Source organism: Sardina pilchardus, chromosome 21 (assembly GCF_963854185.1).
Source record: "Sardina pilchardus chromosome 21, fSarPil1.1, whole genome shotgun sequence".
NCBI classification, from domain to species: domain Eukaryota; kingdom Metazoa; phylum Chordata; class Actinopteri; order Clupeiformes; family Clupeidae; genus Sardina; species Sardina pilchardus.
Window position 1 is genome coordinate 30,142,443 of NC_085014.1, and position 18,420 is coordinate 30,160,862.

At 40.7% G+C, this 18,420-nt stretch overlaps 1 protein-coding gene across 1 annotated transcript; it reads right to left on the reverse strand.

Moving 5' to 3' along the window:
* Positions 1 to 8,870: 8,870 nt before the first annotated feature.
* On the reverse strand, positions 8,871 to 11,527 carry LOC134068640 (uncharacterized). Its single transcript, XM_062524326.1, has 5 exons — positions 11,522 to 11,527; positions 11,017 to 11,085; positions 10,077 to 10,271; positions 9,790 to 9,875; positions 8,871 to 9,684 (listed from the first exon to the last, which is right to left on the reverse strand). The coding sequence occupies exons 1-5, from the start codon at positions 11,525 to 11,527 to the stop codon at positions 9,066 to 9,068; spliced, it is 975 nt and encodes a 324-aa protein (XP_062380310.1). The 3' UTR covers positions 8,871 to 9,065.
* Positions 11,528 to 18,420: the final 6,893 nt, after the last annotated feature.

Genomic DNA, 18,420 nt, shown 5'->3' on the forward strand with positions numbered 1-18,420 from the left:
GAGAGACACAGCTCTCTACTGAGAGTAGTGGATACAGATAGGCCTACAGGTGTAATCAATTTAACTGGCTAGTCTTAAGAGAGCCAGCCTGAGACAGAGTAGATTGTTTAAAAGTTCAATGTAGAGCGTCTAATTGATGTTGTTGATAGGCAGACTGTTTAGAATGGGTGGATGAGTGAATGGTTTGAAGAAGATGAATGGATATAAAGTTGGATGGAATTAGGAGGACTTATTTTGATACTGTTGTGCGCAGAGGATACAGGGGAACAGAATATGTAGTCTTCAGAGAGGAGCCTGAGAGAAACTGACAGTTGGTGCCCAGGTGGCTGACCAGCTGGGGTAACATTCTAATTGCTGCCGTGATGTCATAATGAGCAATGTTAAGTCTATGGGGGAAATGGTGATAGTTTTTAACTAATAGTTTAAAAAGTATAAAAGTTACAAAGTTGAAAAATACAAAGCACATATGGCATAAGCAAGACCTACGCAACAAAGTTTGAATGAAGTTTCTACGTTAAACGGTTGAAGCTGAATTGCGAGCGTTAGAAGAAGAAGTTTAACTAGAAATGCAATTCCAAGGAATTACCAGTGCATGAAAATGCAAAAATAGATAGATAATGTAATTTAGATATGGTTACTAAGGTGTAGCTCGGGTAAACATGGTGGTTGCATAGTTTACAGAGAGTTGATAGTGTGAAGGTAGACAGTTTAAAGATGAAACATTCCACTACTAACTTAACTAATGATTTCTATTCATGTTAAAATGTTGAATAGCTAACTTAGCTAATGATTTCTAGCAGTTATGCTAAAAATGCTAATTATGCTAACAATGCTAACTTCACTAACAATGCTAAACAGGTTGATTAGCTAACTTAACCGATGATTTCTAGCAGTAATGCTAAACATGCTAACTATGCTAACAATATTAAATTTGCTAACAATGCTAACCAGGTTGATTAGCTAACTTAGTTGATGTTTTTTGCAGCTATGTTAAAAATGCTAACTATGCTAACCATGCTAACTAGCTAACTTGCTAGTGAGGACTTTTATTTTGAAACATTTGTTGCTAGGGTATCCATGGTGGCCACTATCAGGAAACAAGAAGTTACTGCAGTATAATCATGTTGGTTGCTATGGAAACGGTCATGAACACTTAATTTTAATGGTTGCTTTGTTGGTTGCTAGGTACATCGAGGTTTCATGTAGTTGACTGGAGGCATAGTGGATGATAACTGACAGTTGTAATGGTTGAACAGTTCAATAGTTGAGTAGTTTCAATGGTTAAATGATTTAATAGTGTATTATTGCAGTGAGGACTTTTATTTTGAAACAGTTGTGGACAGAGGAAACAGTTAACAGGATATGTAGTCTTCTGAGAGACTGCATGCTTAAAGCCAGAGAAACTGACAGTTGGTGCCCAGGTGGCCGGCCACCTGGCATAAGATTCTAATTGCTGCCGTGATGTCATAATGAGCAATGTTAAGTCTATGGGGGAAATTGTAATAGTTTTTAACTAATAGTTTAAAAAGTATAAAAGTTACAAAGTTGAAAAATACAAAGCCCACATCGCGTAAGTAAGACCTACGCGACATAGTTTGAATGGAGTTTCTACGTTAAGCGGTTGAAGCTGAATTGCGTGCGTTAGAAGAAGAATAATAAGAAGTTGAAGAAGACTAGGAAGAACAGTACAGTGCATTTTCATGCACTGTAATAATAACTAGAGAATGTAATTCCAAGGAAATTACGAGTGCATGAAAATGCAAAAATGTACAGATAAATCATGTAGATATGGTTACTAAGGTGTTGCTAGGGTAGACATGGTGGTTTCATAGTTTTTGAAAGTTGATAGTGCTAAAATAGACAGTTTAAAATTGAATTAGCTAACCTGATTACCAGATTAGCTAACTATGCTAACAATGCTAACCATGCTAACTATGCTAACGAGGTTGATTAGCTAACTTAGTTGATGATTTCTAGCAGTTAATGCTAAAAATGCTAACTATGCTAACAATGCTAACTATATTAACAATGCTAACCAGGTTGATTAGCTAACTTAACTGATGATTTCTAGCAGTTATGGTAAAAATGCTAACTATGCTAACAATGCTAACCAGGTTGATTAGCTAACTTAGTTAATCATTTCTAGCAGTTATGCTAAAAATGCTAACTATGCTAACTAGCTAACTTGCTAATGAGGACTTTTATTTTGAAACATTTGTTGCTAGGGTATCCATGATGGCCACTATCAGAAATAAAGAAGTTACTGCAGTAAAATCATGTTGGTAGCTATGGAAACGGTCATAAACGCTTAATTTGAATGGTTGCTATGTTGGTTGCTAGGTACATGGAGGTCTCATGTAGTTGACTGGAGGCATAGGTGATAATAACTGACAGTTGGAATGGTTGAACAGTTAAATAGCTGAGTATTTTCAATGGTTAAATGATTTAATAGTGTATTATTGCAGTGAGGACTTTTATTTTGAAACAGTTGTGGACAGAGGAAGTAGGAAACAGGATCTGTAGTCTTAATGAGATTGTATGCTTAAAGCCTGAGAGAGAGAGAGCTGCTGCACCTGGACTGGCCACCTGGCATAAGATTCTAATTGCCCTATTATGATGTCATAATGTAATGTTAAGTCTATGGGGAATTTTTAATAGTTTTTATTTAATAGTTCAAAAAGTATAAAAGTTACAAAGTTGAAAAATACAAAGCTGAAGTCACCTAAATGAGACCTACGCAGCGCAGTTTGAATGAAGTTTCTACGTTAAACGGTTGAAGCCGCATTAAACACACAAAAAGCGTTAGAAGAATAATATCACCTATAATAAGAATAATTGGAAGAACAGTATAGTGCATTTTCATGCACTATAATAAGAAGAATAGGAAGAACAGTACAGTGCATTTTCATGCACTGTAATAAGAAGAAACAGGATAACAGTAGAGTGCATTTTCATGCACTCTAATAATAAGAAGATGTCGGATAACAGTAGAGTGCATTTTCATGCACTCTAATAAGAATAAACAGCATAACAGTAGAGTGCATTTTCATGCACTCTAAATAATATAGGGCCTAGGCCTATTCAATTTGTCATCTTTGTCATCATCACTGTATGAGAAACAATCATCAGATATGAACCTGTTCAAAATAATCACTAAAATGTGGGTCTCTCCTTCTCAGATGAAGACACATGACATGAACATTATTTTGTTAGCTATTGGACATTTCTTTTCATTTAAGATGTTTTTAATATACTGTATCCACAATGGATTAGTTAGTGTATATTTATTTTTTCTTTGTTGTGGCTCAGATGAGGGGTCATATAAGAAATTATAAATGGAGGTGGATGTGTATGTTTTGTGTTTTGTCTCAAAATAAACACTTAAAGTGACCCCATGTTGGCTCTAACTGTTAGCTGGAAATCCGGATTTGGTAATCCTGAAGACTGTGTATTTGGATAAGAGTGATCCAATCCAGTGTTGCTTTGAAAAAACGTCTTAAAAGTAAAACGGATTACCTGATCCTGGATAGCAAAAAAATGGGATTTCCAAATCTGGATCATTTTGATTTTTTTGAACAACTGGCCCCATGAAGTCGAATGCGCCTAATACCGCCATAATCCAAGTGTACGGAGTCATTTGAACGATGCCGATTGATCACACCTCTTGTGCAGTAGAAGCAAAGCGCAGCTTCCCCATACTTATGTAAAAGATACAAGATTGAGCTTAGTATCGGTGATAGCCAGCCCCACCCCACAGGAAGTTGAAGTTGAATTTGAATTGGAATGACAGGAGGTGGAATTCAATTCATGCCAATTCAAAACAATTCCACAGTCACACAACAGGAAGAATGTGTTGAATCTCATACATTCAGTTTTAGGAGGTTTTTGGAAATGTAATTGGTTACCTTTTCAATTATAAGTTGTGTGTTTGCGATCATCACCAGTGTTGGGAGTATTACTGTAATTCCACTACATTTAGCGGTAACAAGCATGTAGGCTAACTAAGATTTTTTTTTAATCAAGTATAACGCAATTCAAGTGAGAGTAGCCTGGATGTGCAGGTGAACGCAGGCTATATAGGCTACAGTAAATACTTTAATTTCTTCTCTCTTTTTCCATAGGGAGGGAAAGTGAAAACCAGCGCCCCAAGTGGTTGCGTTCCTATCGAAGAACAGCTCCAATGTTAAGTCCCATAGACCGACTTTTCAAATAAATACTACGCAGCTATACCAGCGATCTTATCCACCAAAAATATTTTTCAGTCTTCATACTGTAATAATCTACTAACTGTGAAAATATCAGACCTTATTTCGCCTTAATTTAAAAAAACGTAATTTCTCGTTTCATTTCATAAATGGACTACAACTACAAGTGAGGTGACACCCTTCCACGACGTTACTCGCCTAGCATGGTTTGTTTATTAGCCTGTTAGCTAGTTGGTTAGTTAGTAGACAATCACACTTACTGCCAGCTCTTGTGTGAGTAGGAGCACAACACAAGTTATCCCAACATAAAGGTAATTACCACGCGGTTTACATCGCTCTCTGTTATTGCACAAATATGTAAAGGCAGTTCAGCAAATTGCCGTTTTGATCAGTTGGAGATGAAGCGCCCCAACTGGTGACGTCAAATGCTACTGTAGCTAGTACTGTAGTTCGTTATCACCATGTTACAAACAAACTCAAAACAATTAAACTGATCCTAAAAAATAAAGTATGACCACTAAAAGCAATAGAGCTGACCTAAATGCATAGCATATTGAGGGCATTTAACTAAGTTCCCATCATGGGCCGAGATATATTTTTTCTAAAAGAAAATCCCATCCTCTCCCGCTAGCCTCTAGGAACGCAACCACTAGATGGCGATGAGATTACTTTCCCTCCCTATACTTGATTGTACAGACAAGGGTCTAGTCTCGTTGGAAAGCCCCATTTCTGCTCTTTCGTGCATTAAAGGTCTCATCTCAACGAGAATGCCTATTAGCCTATTGATGCTTGTATGATGAGTAGGTTTGAGCCCTGGCTAGTGGATGTGTGGCTCGTTCCAAGAAAATTTCAAAGCAGTTAATGATCACAGCACCCAGTTTGGAGAGTGTTTTCGAAAGTCCATTGGCATTGTTTTCATGAAATCATCTCTCTCTGCCCACATGATCAAGGGTTTGAGGCAAGCACATGATATGTAAAACATGATTAAAAGTTCTTGATACAGTTGCTTTACTGATCCCTCCCAAATCTATAGGCCAAGTCTTTTCCATAAAGATTAAGTTTAATTTGCATGATAGTGAGAATAAGTTTTTGGAATGCATGCAAAGCTGATGAAGACAGAACTCTTGTTTCAAGGTGCCCTTTGAGGTATTCATACAGGGAAAACAGTAACTGCCAGTTGGGAAGGCCTGAAGTGAAGAGTTTTCTCATAATTTCCAATAAATCCTATCCTATCTATGCTCAGTTTATATTTACTCAGTTCCTCATGCAACCCATTCACTTCGTTTTGTAACTGTTCACAATGTTTCACTGTCATTTCAGTCTGACAAGAAACCCCTGTAACAGCAACATCTCCCGTAAAGACATTCACACAAGTGTGCATCTCCAGCAAAGCACTTTCACTCCTCACCCGTTTGTCGACTCTGCTTTATACTTTGCTTTATACGATGTCTTTCTATGCTATCTTTCTGTACACCACAAATGGTATATGTCCCAATTTGTGCTGATTCTGCTGTAAGTGCACATTATGAACTTGAGTTTATTGTGGGAAAAAAGTTTATGTAGGCCTAACTTCTGTGACTGTAAAGCATTGTTTAAGTTGTGAATTTGAGGTGATAGAAAAAAAAAGAAATATTGCAAAGTCACATGTGTAAGGTTAAAACAAGGAAGTAAGAATGTTTTATTTAGTAGGCTACAAGAAATGATTTTTGGTTTGCAAAGTCAGTGAACATAGGACCTAACCTAGGATATATCTTAAGAAGAGAGATGTAGGCGTAAATTGTAGTTAGTTGTAATATACACTCCTTGCCTGTTGGTGACGTCCTCCTTAGTTCGGACCTGAGTCTGAGCACAACAATGGCTACCGCTAACGTTCGAACCAGAGCCCATTTATGGAGAGCCGGTCCACTCGCTATTAACTCCATTGTACCTGCATTGTACCTGCAGTTCCTGTTGCAGTTCCACTGGGGGCGATCACGAGCAAGTGATCAAACAATGGGGGTCTATGGGGCTAGACGGCTAAATTGGTCTGTTTCACCTGATTGTCATTAAAAAATCGGAGATTGGATTGTAGTTTCTGCAAGCTCAATATGGGTTATAGGTCGAAAGTTGAATGAACAATTACTTATGGCCCTTTGGTTTCTCACAGGCTTGGTCGTTGTTGCCCATAACACACTAGCACCCTGCTAATGAATGACGTCATTGACACATTTGAAAGGCTTTTTAGAGCAATTAAGGGACTTAAAAATATAATAACTAATACTCAGCCGTGTGTATTTTCCTTGACCCCCCTTTCATAAGCAATATTCCGATTTCTACACAAAAAAATATATCCAGAGAAAAGTGGATTTTAGGAGAAACTCCATTCACCTCCATTCATTCTCCACTTGCTCGCGATCGCCCTCTAGTTGCAGTACCATGCGACAGTATTCAGCGTGGTCGTTCTCCCGAACTTTTGTGTGTGCACCAGTACTTCCGGTAGAACCTTCAGGTGATTTTGACAGCTAGAGCGGGAGACGCGAGAGAGCAAGACAACAGTGACCGAGTTCGATTACCAGAGATTACCAGAGATTAAATATTTTAAAATTAGTGTTTTTAGGGTTCAAGAGAGGCAACTTGCCTTTCAGAGGGTGAGAGCCTCAGCACTTCATTGTTTTGTGCCGTTATGTACCATTTCGTCACGTTACAACAGAGAAGTCAGTTTTGGAATTGGAAGTCCTCAAACTTAAACAACGTTTTGGGATCGAGCGCCTGTCTACATCGGATGATGACGTGCGGTTTTATACCAGGTTTGCGTCCCACAGGAGTTTCATGGCATTTTGGACATTAATCGAACCTGCCGTGACCCACAAGATGGTGCGCATAACCAGCGCCAAGACAGCCTCTGCCAGCGTCAGCACAGTCCATCACCCAACAACAGTAAGTGTAGCCTAGTAACATGACATTAGGAGTTGTAAGCTAATGTAACTCAGAAAATGTTTTATTTCGTAATTGCCCCTAGTGGTTTGTGGAATTAACTATATCTAACTGAAAAAATAGTTAACCAGCTGATATTGGTATTATTTTCTGATTTATACTTTGTGATAATAATGTCAATGTCAAGGTAACTAAACAGAGGCTTTTTGTTTTTATATCTCAGAAACTGAGACCCATTGATGAGTTCCTTCTCTTCCTGATGTACCTGTCAGTGGGTTTTCCTCCCAGGGACCTTGCAGAGAGGTTCAGCATTCACCGCACTACTGCAAGTCGGATCATCTCCACATGGACTCATTTCTTGTACTGCCTGCTGGGAAGCCAGCGCCTTTGGATTCCTCCAGCAGTAGTGAGAGCTCACCTGCCAGTCGAGTTTGCAGCCTTTTCAGACACACAGGTGGTCCTTGATTGTACAGAGATTTGTCAGACACCATCCTCTCTGCTGCTTCAGAGTGAGGTTTTTTCTACGTAAGTCACACACTACATTCAAGGCCTTGATTGGCATGGCACCCCACGGTGCTGTCACCTTTGTTTCTGGACTGGCTCTATGAGTGATCGTGAGATCTTTAAGCAGTCCGGGATTGTGAAGCTGCTGAAACCGGGTATGGCCATCATGGTGGACAAAGGGTTTGTTGTGGACAACCTTGCCGATTGTAAGGTGTACCGGCCTGCCTTTCTCAGCAACAAACAGCAAATGAGTGAAGAGGATGTCAATTGCACGTCTGAGAGTGCATGTGGAGAGGTGTATAAGGAGAGTAAAAGAGAACAAACTCTTCGACAAGGAGATTCCGCTGTCTATATGCGGGAACATTGATGAATTGTTCAGTGTGGCCTGCTTCCTGGTCAACTATCAGAATGGGCCATTAGTGAAGGCATGGGCAATTCAGCAATGAATTAAACACCTATCTTGCTTCTTTAAAAAACAGTCTTTGTGTCATTGTCATCATTAGATTTGAGTTTTTACTGACTTGACATTAAAATGAAAACGCACAGAAATGACATTGCAACATGTAGAATTTGATAAGTAAATATTGAACAACACTTATTCAATAATCAAATATCAACAATCCACATAGATTTCTACTGACTTGAAATTAAAATGAAAACGCACAGAGATGACATTACAACAGGTAAAATTTAATCAGTAAATATTGATCAACACTTATTCAATAATCAATTATCAACAATCCGCTTAGATTTTTACACTCGGGCTCTCATTTCAATCAGTACAAAAGGTATGGTCTCAGGTCAATTGTAGGCCTTCATTAGTGACCATCATCACTATAGGTTTTGTATAGATTTGTAAAGATGAACACCACCATGACCAAATCAGATTGTGCTTGTATAGCTGTGTAAACCTGAACAATAAAAGCACAACATACAGGCTTACTTATTGAGTCTGACGTCAGGTTCAGGTTTTGTAGATTTATAAAGATGAACAATGAAACCTACAATTAGTTCAGGCGTTGTATAGATTTGTAAAGATGAACAATAAAACCACAACAACATTGACCAACTGATTGAAAAATAACTGAGTGAATGAACCATTGACTTTTAAAAGATCAGATCAAGTAATGATAGAAAAAGAAGTGATCCCCCCTCTCTCTAATAACCCTACCGACCTCAGCGTCCTTTTAAATTCTCTGTACAAGAACGTCCTCCTCTGCAAAAACCACGCACCACTGCATCCCGGTGATAAGCAGCTGGCCTTGCACCTGCCAATAGTAGCTGTGGCCTGGCTTCAGGCGCAAGGTGCCACTCTGCATGTGCAGGTATCCGCAGTCCACGTAACTTTTGATGTTGGGGCACTTCACCTCGACCAGCCCGAATGGCGGGGCCTCCGTCGGGTCAAAAACGAGACCATCTGGAGAGGATCCAAGCCAGGGAACATCAGGATGGATGACAAATCCTGATGGCCAGTAGTTGACATTTTTTATGTGCATACTCTTGAATAGCAACTGGCTCCAATGCCAGCCCCCTCTTCATCAAGGCTGTCTGGACCCCACCTTTGCGGATGCGTTCTGCAAGGTTCTCTGCAGAGCTGTGATCTCGGACATGGCACACCTCCCGGAATCTGGAGGAGGTGAGCCTCATCTTTCTCAGGTTGTGCCACTCTGCGCTGCCACTCTGCTCTCTTGTGGCCATCTCGATGGATCTTGCCATGTCGAAAGTGATGTTAAGCGACATTACATTTAGGTGTTGCTGGTGAGTGCACACAAAGGAACATGTGGTTGGGTCTAGCCTGTGACCATCTAACGGCAGGGGTGGTTGAGGGGGTGCGTCTGGGTGGTGGATGATTACCCTACTCACTGGCACTGGGTGCTGGTATGAAATAGGGCTGCCTTCTTGAACGGTCCCAAAGGCTGAATCGATGAGGGGGACATCACTACTAATGCAGAGTGTGGTAATTAGCGGAGCAAGGTCTGCCGTGAAGTCCTGGTATGCCTCGTCGACCTTCAGGACATCTGGGTCTGGCAAGTCGCCCCACACTGCTTTGTAGCGCTTGCTCCTTTGAAAACAGTTATGTCATAATTAGAAAAAAAAAATAACTCTCAAAACAAAAACAATATGACAATGACTGCAAAATACATTATTACTTGACAGTGAATATTACCTTACACCATCAGCAGCTGTGTACTGTCTTGACTTGGGCTTTGTTGAGATGAAGACCATGTTACCCACTCTGCCTGGTTTCACACCCTATCACAGTAAACAAACAAATAAACAAACAACAAATAAAGACTTAAGGATAGAAGTTGGTTAGCCAACATAACATCACAAACTAATCACACAAATACACCAGACAGGCTTCACCAGACACTGGACAAGTTTCTCCATTCCCCTCTTAATGTGATTGGCAGAGCTACCTTAGCTAACTGTAATACAATATGTTGTACTTACCAGTCTTCGTGGTTCATGCCATCGCTGCTCAGTTTCTGTGCAGCTCAGGACAGGCGGTACTGCTTTCAGTTGAAGTGTAGAGTACTTCGTAGTCTGGTACAGTAGTGCAACACTGTGGTTACAGAGAGCAGTTCCAGCCACACAGGAGCACTCAGCCACAGCAATTTCAGTGGGTGAGCTGCCCTCAAAAGTAATCTATGAATAAAAAACAATTTTAGTATTACAATTAGACTAAGTCATTATATTACATGATAACTGTGATACTATTATATATATATATATATATATATATATAAAAAACACTAAAGGAGAGAAGTGATATCAGGCTAATCTTTCAAGGAAACAAGGTTACACGAACAGCCAGAACAAATAAGCCTGTCTCACCAATGTCGTATACGATTTTATTGGTATTATGATACATTTAGAACAACAGTGTTAGTAAAACGTTGAACAGATTAGTATAACCTAGACTGAGGGTACAAAGTCAGGTCTTACCTCACTGACTAATGTTCCCATCATGAATAGGTTTACTTAAACTTATGCTCCAAAGAACGGGAGCAGTACATAATTGAACAGGTATAGCTAGACTGAGGGTACAAAATCAGCTCTTACCTCAAACTGACTAATGGTCCCTCCATGAATAGGCTTACTTAAACTTATGCTCCAAAGAACGGGAGCAGTAATAACCAGTTTCTGGAGTGTCCATGAAAGAATAGTTCCTTTTAGGGTGTTGGTGCTTGTAGTGGTTGTGCAGAAATGTTTGAAGGGGGTGGAGGGTCCGGTGTGCGATGGTTGCACCTCGGCCCAGAAGAGCACAGGACTGGCCTGCTACAACAACATCACCAACTATAGCAACACGAATACTCCAGAATCTGATTTGAACTGATAACTGAACTGAACTGATCTTGAACTGGACTGGTTAAACACGTTTGCACCCTACTCTGAGGTCGTGAGGCTTCTCGTGCTCCAGCCCTGACAGTAACCCTCCCTGCAGGGTCTTTGTTTGACACTGTGGGAATTAAACATCATTCAAATAATATTAGAAAAAACACACTGGCCTTTTTTCAATGCGGTACAGTCGGTCAAACAACATGATGCAGGGACAGGGGTGGTAAATAGTTTTGATCGCGGCCACTACAAATCTTGATCGGGGTCACCACTGAAAATATCATACTAATCCTAGTTTGCTAATCCTCATACGGGCGTTTTTTGTTTAGGTTGTACCTCAACTAAAAAACTTCAAAAGCAATTGATACTTCTACAAATCTGACATTTCTATAGTACAACTGACCTAAATACTGTCTACATATAATACATACACCGCTTTCACACTGCACAGCTAGCAGGCGATTAGGCGGAGATATCTAACTACGAGTCTGGCTACTGCTAGCTAGTTAGCGATAGCACAATGTAAATGAATTTAGAGCTAACAAATTCAAACTCACCTTCATAGTTGTCAATAAAACTTGACAGGGATCTTGTACCCCTTTTCCCGTTTACTCCGAGGGGCAGGCAATCCATTACGGACGAGTCTGTGGACGTCTGATATGGTCAGCTTTGGCAGGTCTTGAAGACACCTGTAAAACAGCGCCATCTTGCCGGAAGGAGTGGAGCGCACACTTGAGAGAGCGGAAGTAGAACGGAAGTAGAGTCTTGCACAGAGCGAGAGTGTAACCAAAGATCCTTAATTATTGACAAGATAGAGCAACGTAATGCATCTCTATGGAAGCAAAATTCGAAGAGTTCCGGTCTGCTTAAAGGGGCGTGTTGCAAAGACGTCATAGTGGGATATCGATCTCTGTCAGATCGGCAACCCACACAAGCAGTGCATTTCGAATGTTAGCAGGTCTGCTTAAAGGGGGATTTAGCCCCCCTCCCCCTTGTGAAGACAGAACGCGGAAATGATGGAACGTTTGCGCCTCTCGCTCCGCTTTAACCCTCTCTGGTGTAACCCAAGGGGGCAGGCATATTCCCGGAAGTAGAAACACGAAATGAGCTGGTGATCAGCACTCTGCTAACTCCCATGGACGGCCATAGATTGCAGATTTTTTTGCGATCCCATAACTTCATGTAACATGTGCCATTCGGCGCCCTTATAGCTTCTGTATATTCTATATAGGGTATCGAAGGCAAAACTAATTCACGTATTCCCCGTATATAACGTCGCTTTCCCGTAAAGAAGTATAGTTAGCATGTCGGTTGGAGGGAAGCTAACATTCGACAGGTTATCCACACGTTAATAATGGATTGACAGTTGTTCGGAAAATCCCATCTATCAGACGAGTTACAGCAATGTACAGGATGGCTAACGTCACGAAATGAGTATAGTCTGCGCAGTACGATGGAAAGTAAACTGATTTTTGTTTCAGCCCCCTCCCATTGAGAACAACGAAGTCTGTTTGTCCATTTCTTTTAGGTCTATGGTGTAACCAAAGATCCTAATTACTGACGGAACTACACTCTCATCTGGCGTAATAATCAGGGCAACTTGCAAATGTACCATAGGCGCAGTGATATCGTACGCAGCATCTGAAAATAGTCCCCATAGACAACAAGCAGTAGTAGTGCCAGTAGTTTGCAAGTTGCCTTGACTATTACGCCAGATGAGAGTGTAGTTCCATGTCAAATCAGCCTAGAAAAACGCCAGGTTTCATTTTCAGTTGGTCTTATTGCACTTTCTAACTTGAGAGGAGACACGTTTTAAATGGGAAAATTACCATAAACATAAACATGAAGCTAGCAGGCGAGAAGCTAATGGTCTAATCCGATTCAATGATCTATGCTAGGCTGAAGCTAAAAGTTGTATCGCCAGACTCACAGAATGGCTGGATGAACGGGAACAAGGTAAATATCGATTGTTTTGCTCGAGGGGAGGTGGAAAATGAGCGTATTTCCAAAAATGGCGGAATATCCCTTTAAGGCAAAACTTTGTTATGGTAGACTTAGCGCGACGATTTAAAATATCACAAGGCCGAATAAGCAAAATCATCACAATGTGGATTGACATCATGGCAGAGCACACAAAAGACCTTGTTCCATGGTTACCCCGCGACACCATAAAGGTAACCTTGCCACAGGCTTTTAAAGACAACTTCTCCAAACACAACTTGCGTAATTGACTGTTCAGACACAATCTTACAGAAGCCAAAAAATCTAGACTGTAAGTGAGTCATACAGTCACTATTATGCCAACAACACTGTGAAATATTTGGTTGCCATTTCTCCCTCTGGAATCATTATGTCTATCTCAGATGCTTATTGTGGTAAATGTAGTGACCGCTTCATTACTCAGAATTCTGGGTTTTTAGACTACTTGCGCGCTGGGGATGAAGTGATGGGTGACCGAGGCTTCACAGTGAGAGACTTACTGGAGGAGCGTAGAGTGAACTTAACGATACCATCATTTACCCACAAGGGAAGCCAGCTCACCAATGAGCGGGTCACTCACACCTGGCGCATTGCTCATGCCTGCATTCATGAGCGAGCTATTAGGGGACTGAAGGTGTACAGGGTGCTCTCTCAAAAGGTTCAAATCAATTTGGCCCCAAAGCTAGACAAAATCCTACAAATGTGTGCTGCATGGCCTTGTAAATTTAAGAGGTGAATTAATTGTCAGTACATTCAATGAGATTTAATAGGCCTCTTGTAAATACTGTCAATTTAATATCAAAATGTAATATTTACACTGTCAATGTTGTAAAGTAGGCTATGCAATTGTTTTTAAAAACAACTTTGCAAATACAAATATTTGCTGTAAATGCAACAAATAAGTAGTTCAAAATGTACTGTAAATGTGCATATGTATGATAAATATGTACGATACATATGTAAATATGTATAATAAATATTAAAAGCAATTTGCGCTTCTGTGTATAATTTCTTGACACTAAAACATATTTGCTCCTTGTACATTTACAAGATCAAAATAGCTTTTGCAGAGTTTCAGTGTTTTTGTCAGAAAATCATCTGCTAATCTCGGGAGCATGTGCGTAAAGTAAACGTTTTTGAGGTGGCACATTTGTGTCTTGGTGTAGTCTTCATCATAGGGACCTCCAGCTCCGGGTGCTCAGTTGATGTCCAGATCACAAGCTCACATCATTGTCAGCTGAACCTAGAAAATATATATTAAAAGGTTTACTTTGCTGTGGAGGTTAACACGTACAAGTTCACAATCATGTTCATTTAAATCTAGTCAAATCAAGTCAGGGTAACCCCACCTGTATAGTATCCATTTTGCCCATTGGGGTGAATGTGGTATTGTCCATCGCTCAAGCATTGAATGTCACAGTTAGGTCGACCGAGAAACCCTCTTATCGACATCTTTAGAGGACATTTAATTTCAAGGAGCTGTGTGTTGTCTAAAATTCCATCCGGGCTGGCTCCAAACCATGGTTGGTCAGAACAGACAACCAAGCCCCTCCTCTCCTCCAAGTGCTATTGCTATTTCCTCATTATCTCTGCCATGTCTCGTTGCTGTATTGCCTGTAAATGGATACAAGTGACCAGCCAGACATTTCTGAGGGTTTGTGGAGCTTCTTTTAGGCAGTCTTTTAGCTACTGGCCGTCAGGCGCAGCTTCCTTGCATCATGCCACAGCTGAGATTCCCCCTGCAACTTTGTCTCTTCTGTCAACCTCTCGATTTGTGCTGGGCTTAGTTTGACAAAGGAGTCATAAAAAGCAAAACACTTCTGACATGTCAGTGTTGTGCCATGCTCTGTGTGTGGCATCTGGATCTGAGTATCATCACTATTTTCTAAATGTAAATTGTAACACCGCTGAAGAAAGAAGAAAAGTGCCAAAATTGAAAGATTTTTTCAGGCTTCAACATGGCGTTTCAAGGGGCTTGTTTCCGGTGCCTTTTTACTTAGCCAATACTTAAGTGCCAGGTTACTGATTGAAGTAAGGTACAGAAGGAGAGCTCGTGCCCACACTAAGCTTGTGCATGAGCTGAGAGTGGAACAGTCACCAATCAGCATGAGGAGAAATCGGGAGAAATTGCACCGGACATGATGCATTTCTGGAAAATGGCGACGAGGAAGTGCCTTGCTAATCGGCAAAGCTAATCAGTCAAATCATGACCCCCTGGTTGAGGCCAAGCCTGCGCTAGGCTCCAGGCCAGCCTAGCCAATCAGAACGCTCTATCTGTGTACGGAGTCCTTGAGCCCGCCTTAGCTCACCTTCAGCTTCCGATATTGACGCCAAGGGGCTGGACCATGCGTCCTCGTTCGACGAGTTGGGTGTGAGATGTGTTGCACAACCATAGAGAAAAACAAAAGATTGATGAGGCTAACGAAGCGCACTCGTTTGAATCGGCTTTGGAAGAGTTAGACTTGGGCTTTTCTTTGAAGATTGAGCAGAAAGAAGCACTCAAGTCATTCGTTTTAAAGAAGGATGTATTAGCCGTTTTGCCGACCGGCTACGATTGGTCACAAATGCGCAGGCTTCAGCTCTGTGAATGGTCCGACCCCAGACTATACATTTCTGTGTAGTTTGGCTTGCCAGGCTAGTTCGGAGGCGTAACTCACTGGAAAATGCAGGCTGTAATGTCGTAAACTAACCGGAAGGCGCGCCCCTTTTTCACACAAGGAATCATGGGAGCCAGGAATAAGGTGGATAGCTTCAGCGTATCTAGCCTATGACACTCCTCAATTGGTCAGCCTGACGTCTTTCCCTGATCCTCCAACAACGGTTTACTCACTTTCTGCTTCTTTACGCTGGCTTTGCCCTGACGAATGTCTGAGAAACTCCATAGCTATCGTTCCAGCCGGTGCCTGGCGTGTATGTGTACAGTGCAATAAAGCAATTTGTTAATTGCGAGGCTGTAAGGCTGTGAGTCCAGTGGCTCGCCGCCCCAAAGTTACAACAACCCAGAAAAACTAATAAGCATTCCAGAGGCTATGAAGATGTTAAGTTAAGGTAAACAATTCACAGCATAGTTCTCCTTCAAATCCACATTCCGTTTTGATCACAGGAATCTCCAGTTTTGGCTTTCACTGACTTTCATTGGGGAAGAAATACATCCACTGATTGGTGTCCCACATTAGGCAGTGTCCCACATTAGGGCAATTCACCATAACTGAACTGAATTTTCCCCTTGGGGATCAATGAAGTATCTATCTATCTAATTTAACATATAGTGGAGCGGTTAAGCTCACATAATGAGATATTGTGCATTTTATGACTAAAGCATGAAAGTTTCACCATATAATCTTCACCCCCTAAGGTTTAATTTCAGACGTGGATTTCAGATCTGACCTCTGGGGCTAGATATTTGCTGTACAATATAAACATCTTTGAGGAGTAAAATATTTTTACAAGTCATTCCAGAATTCTACTGTGAAGATCTATACTTACATTGACTGCCATTCAAACGGGTAGTTTCAGAGCATGGCTCTGGGTAGTTTGAGTTCATTATGGAACCTTTAATTGGCAACATTCTAATCACCTGCAAATGTGACTTCTTTTTTCACCTTTAGGCCTAATGCTATTATGCGTATATAGACAGATAGATAGATAGATACAGTAGATAGTAGAATAGATGGTAAATAATATTATAAAGAGCAATATTAGTCTCAGTATTTGTCTCAGCAATGACATTTTGTTCTCAATGAACGAAACATGATAGCACAGATAGGATTATGTCTACCTCTATGTTTTGATGATCAAGGCTTATACTATGATAGCATAAACAACATCATGCATCCCTCCTGGTGGCCGTGGCAGCCATTTTGCTTTTCACCATAGCCTACTTTGTGTCACATCTCTTGAGCCAAACATGAGACATCAGAAGAGGTGATGTCTACCCCCATGTATTCATGGTCAATGACCCCATATATAACATAATTAATGAACTGTTCAGACCAATAGTTTGGCTTAACGATTAATTCAGTGATAATGTGAAAAGGAAATCTTTGATCACCCGATTTGCTCATCAGACAACGAAGTCTGGGCGGGGTCTGATCAGCCTCGGTCGGGTCGCCAGGACGAGGGTGTCTGTTGCAAGATCCGAAACACCCAGTGACTCCTGGATACAACACTGATGATGTGTCCAAGGTTGTGCAGTAGATGTTTCTGTAAACTGTATATTTATTTGATGAATATGTTCCTTCCTCAAACCACATTTGCTGTCCATGTCCATCTTGTTTCCTGCAACAATACTTAGATAAGTGGTACGTGTCAATGGAACATCTATGAAAGGCAGAACCGAATGTTTCTCAGCAGAACATTGTCCAAAGCATCATACTACAGTATCTCTGCCAGCTTGCCTTCTTAGTGCAGCCTGCGCCATTTGTTGCCCAGGTGTTGCACTGTGTGTTCATTGGCCAACCTTCACTCCCCACATGAATCATTGAGCCTTTGCCACCCATGACCCTATCATCTATTCAGTGTTTTTCCTTCTTTGGACAACCTTTGATATAGGCACTGATCTCTGCATAACGGGAACACCCCCACAAGAGCTGCAGTTTGGAGATGCTCTGGCCCAGTCACATAGCCATCACAATTTGGCTAGTGTCAAAGTTCCTCAAATCCTTTCACCTGCCCATTTTCCCCACTTCTATACATCAACATTGAGGGCAGAATATGCACTTGCTGCCTGATACATCTCATCCATTGACAGGTGCCATAATAACAACATCAGTGTTATTCACGTCACCTTGGTCATAGTGTTGTAGCTGATCAGTGTATATAACCTAAGTAATAAAAAATAATACATAAACAATCCATCCAAAATGTATGCAAATCCACAATATCACATTATAATATAATAATACACAAAAAAAATATTCAGCTCCTTACACCAGCCTACATAGGACTTTAGGACTTGTGCTATGTCTTAGCTATATTTGCTGGGCCTTAACACTGTCACTATATCTTAATTCATTGCTGTAGTGACAGGTCTGAAAATCTTAGGGTCACTTGTTTTCATTTGCACACTATTTTAGCCTACTTTATACTTGCTGCTATTGAAAAGTATAGACCTATTTAATTAAAAAAATTACGTGAAGTAAAAATAAAAGTAAAAAAAGCTCAAGTACAGGCACTCTGCATTCATACTTAAGTACTAGTATTTCTATTTATTTAGCCTACTTTGCATCTCTGCAAACTACCACGTATACATTATATTTTAACCAAGGACAAAATGAAACACAGCAGAGAGGTAGCTCACCCCTACATTCAGTATTCCCAGATAAATTCCATGCATGATTTTGGTTTTGTTGTTTTCAGTTTTCCAGAAATATCTAGACTAGACAACATTTCCTAAGATATGACGCACAATACATGAGGAAAAGGAAAATGGCCACCAGGGAAAAAATGATGGTATACCTGTAATCATTGACAATGA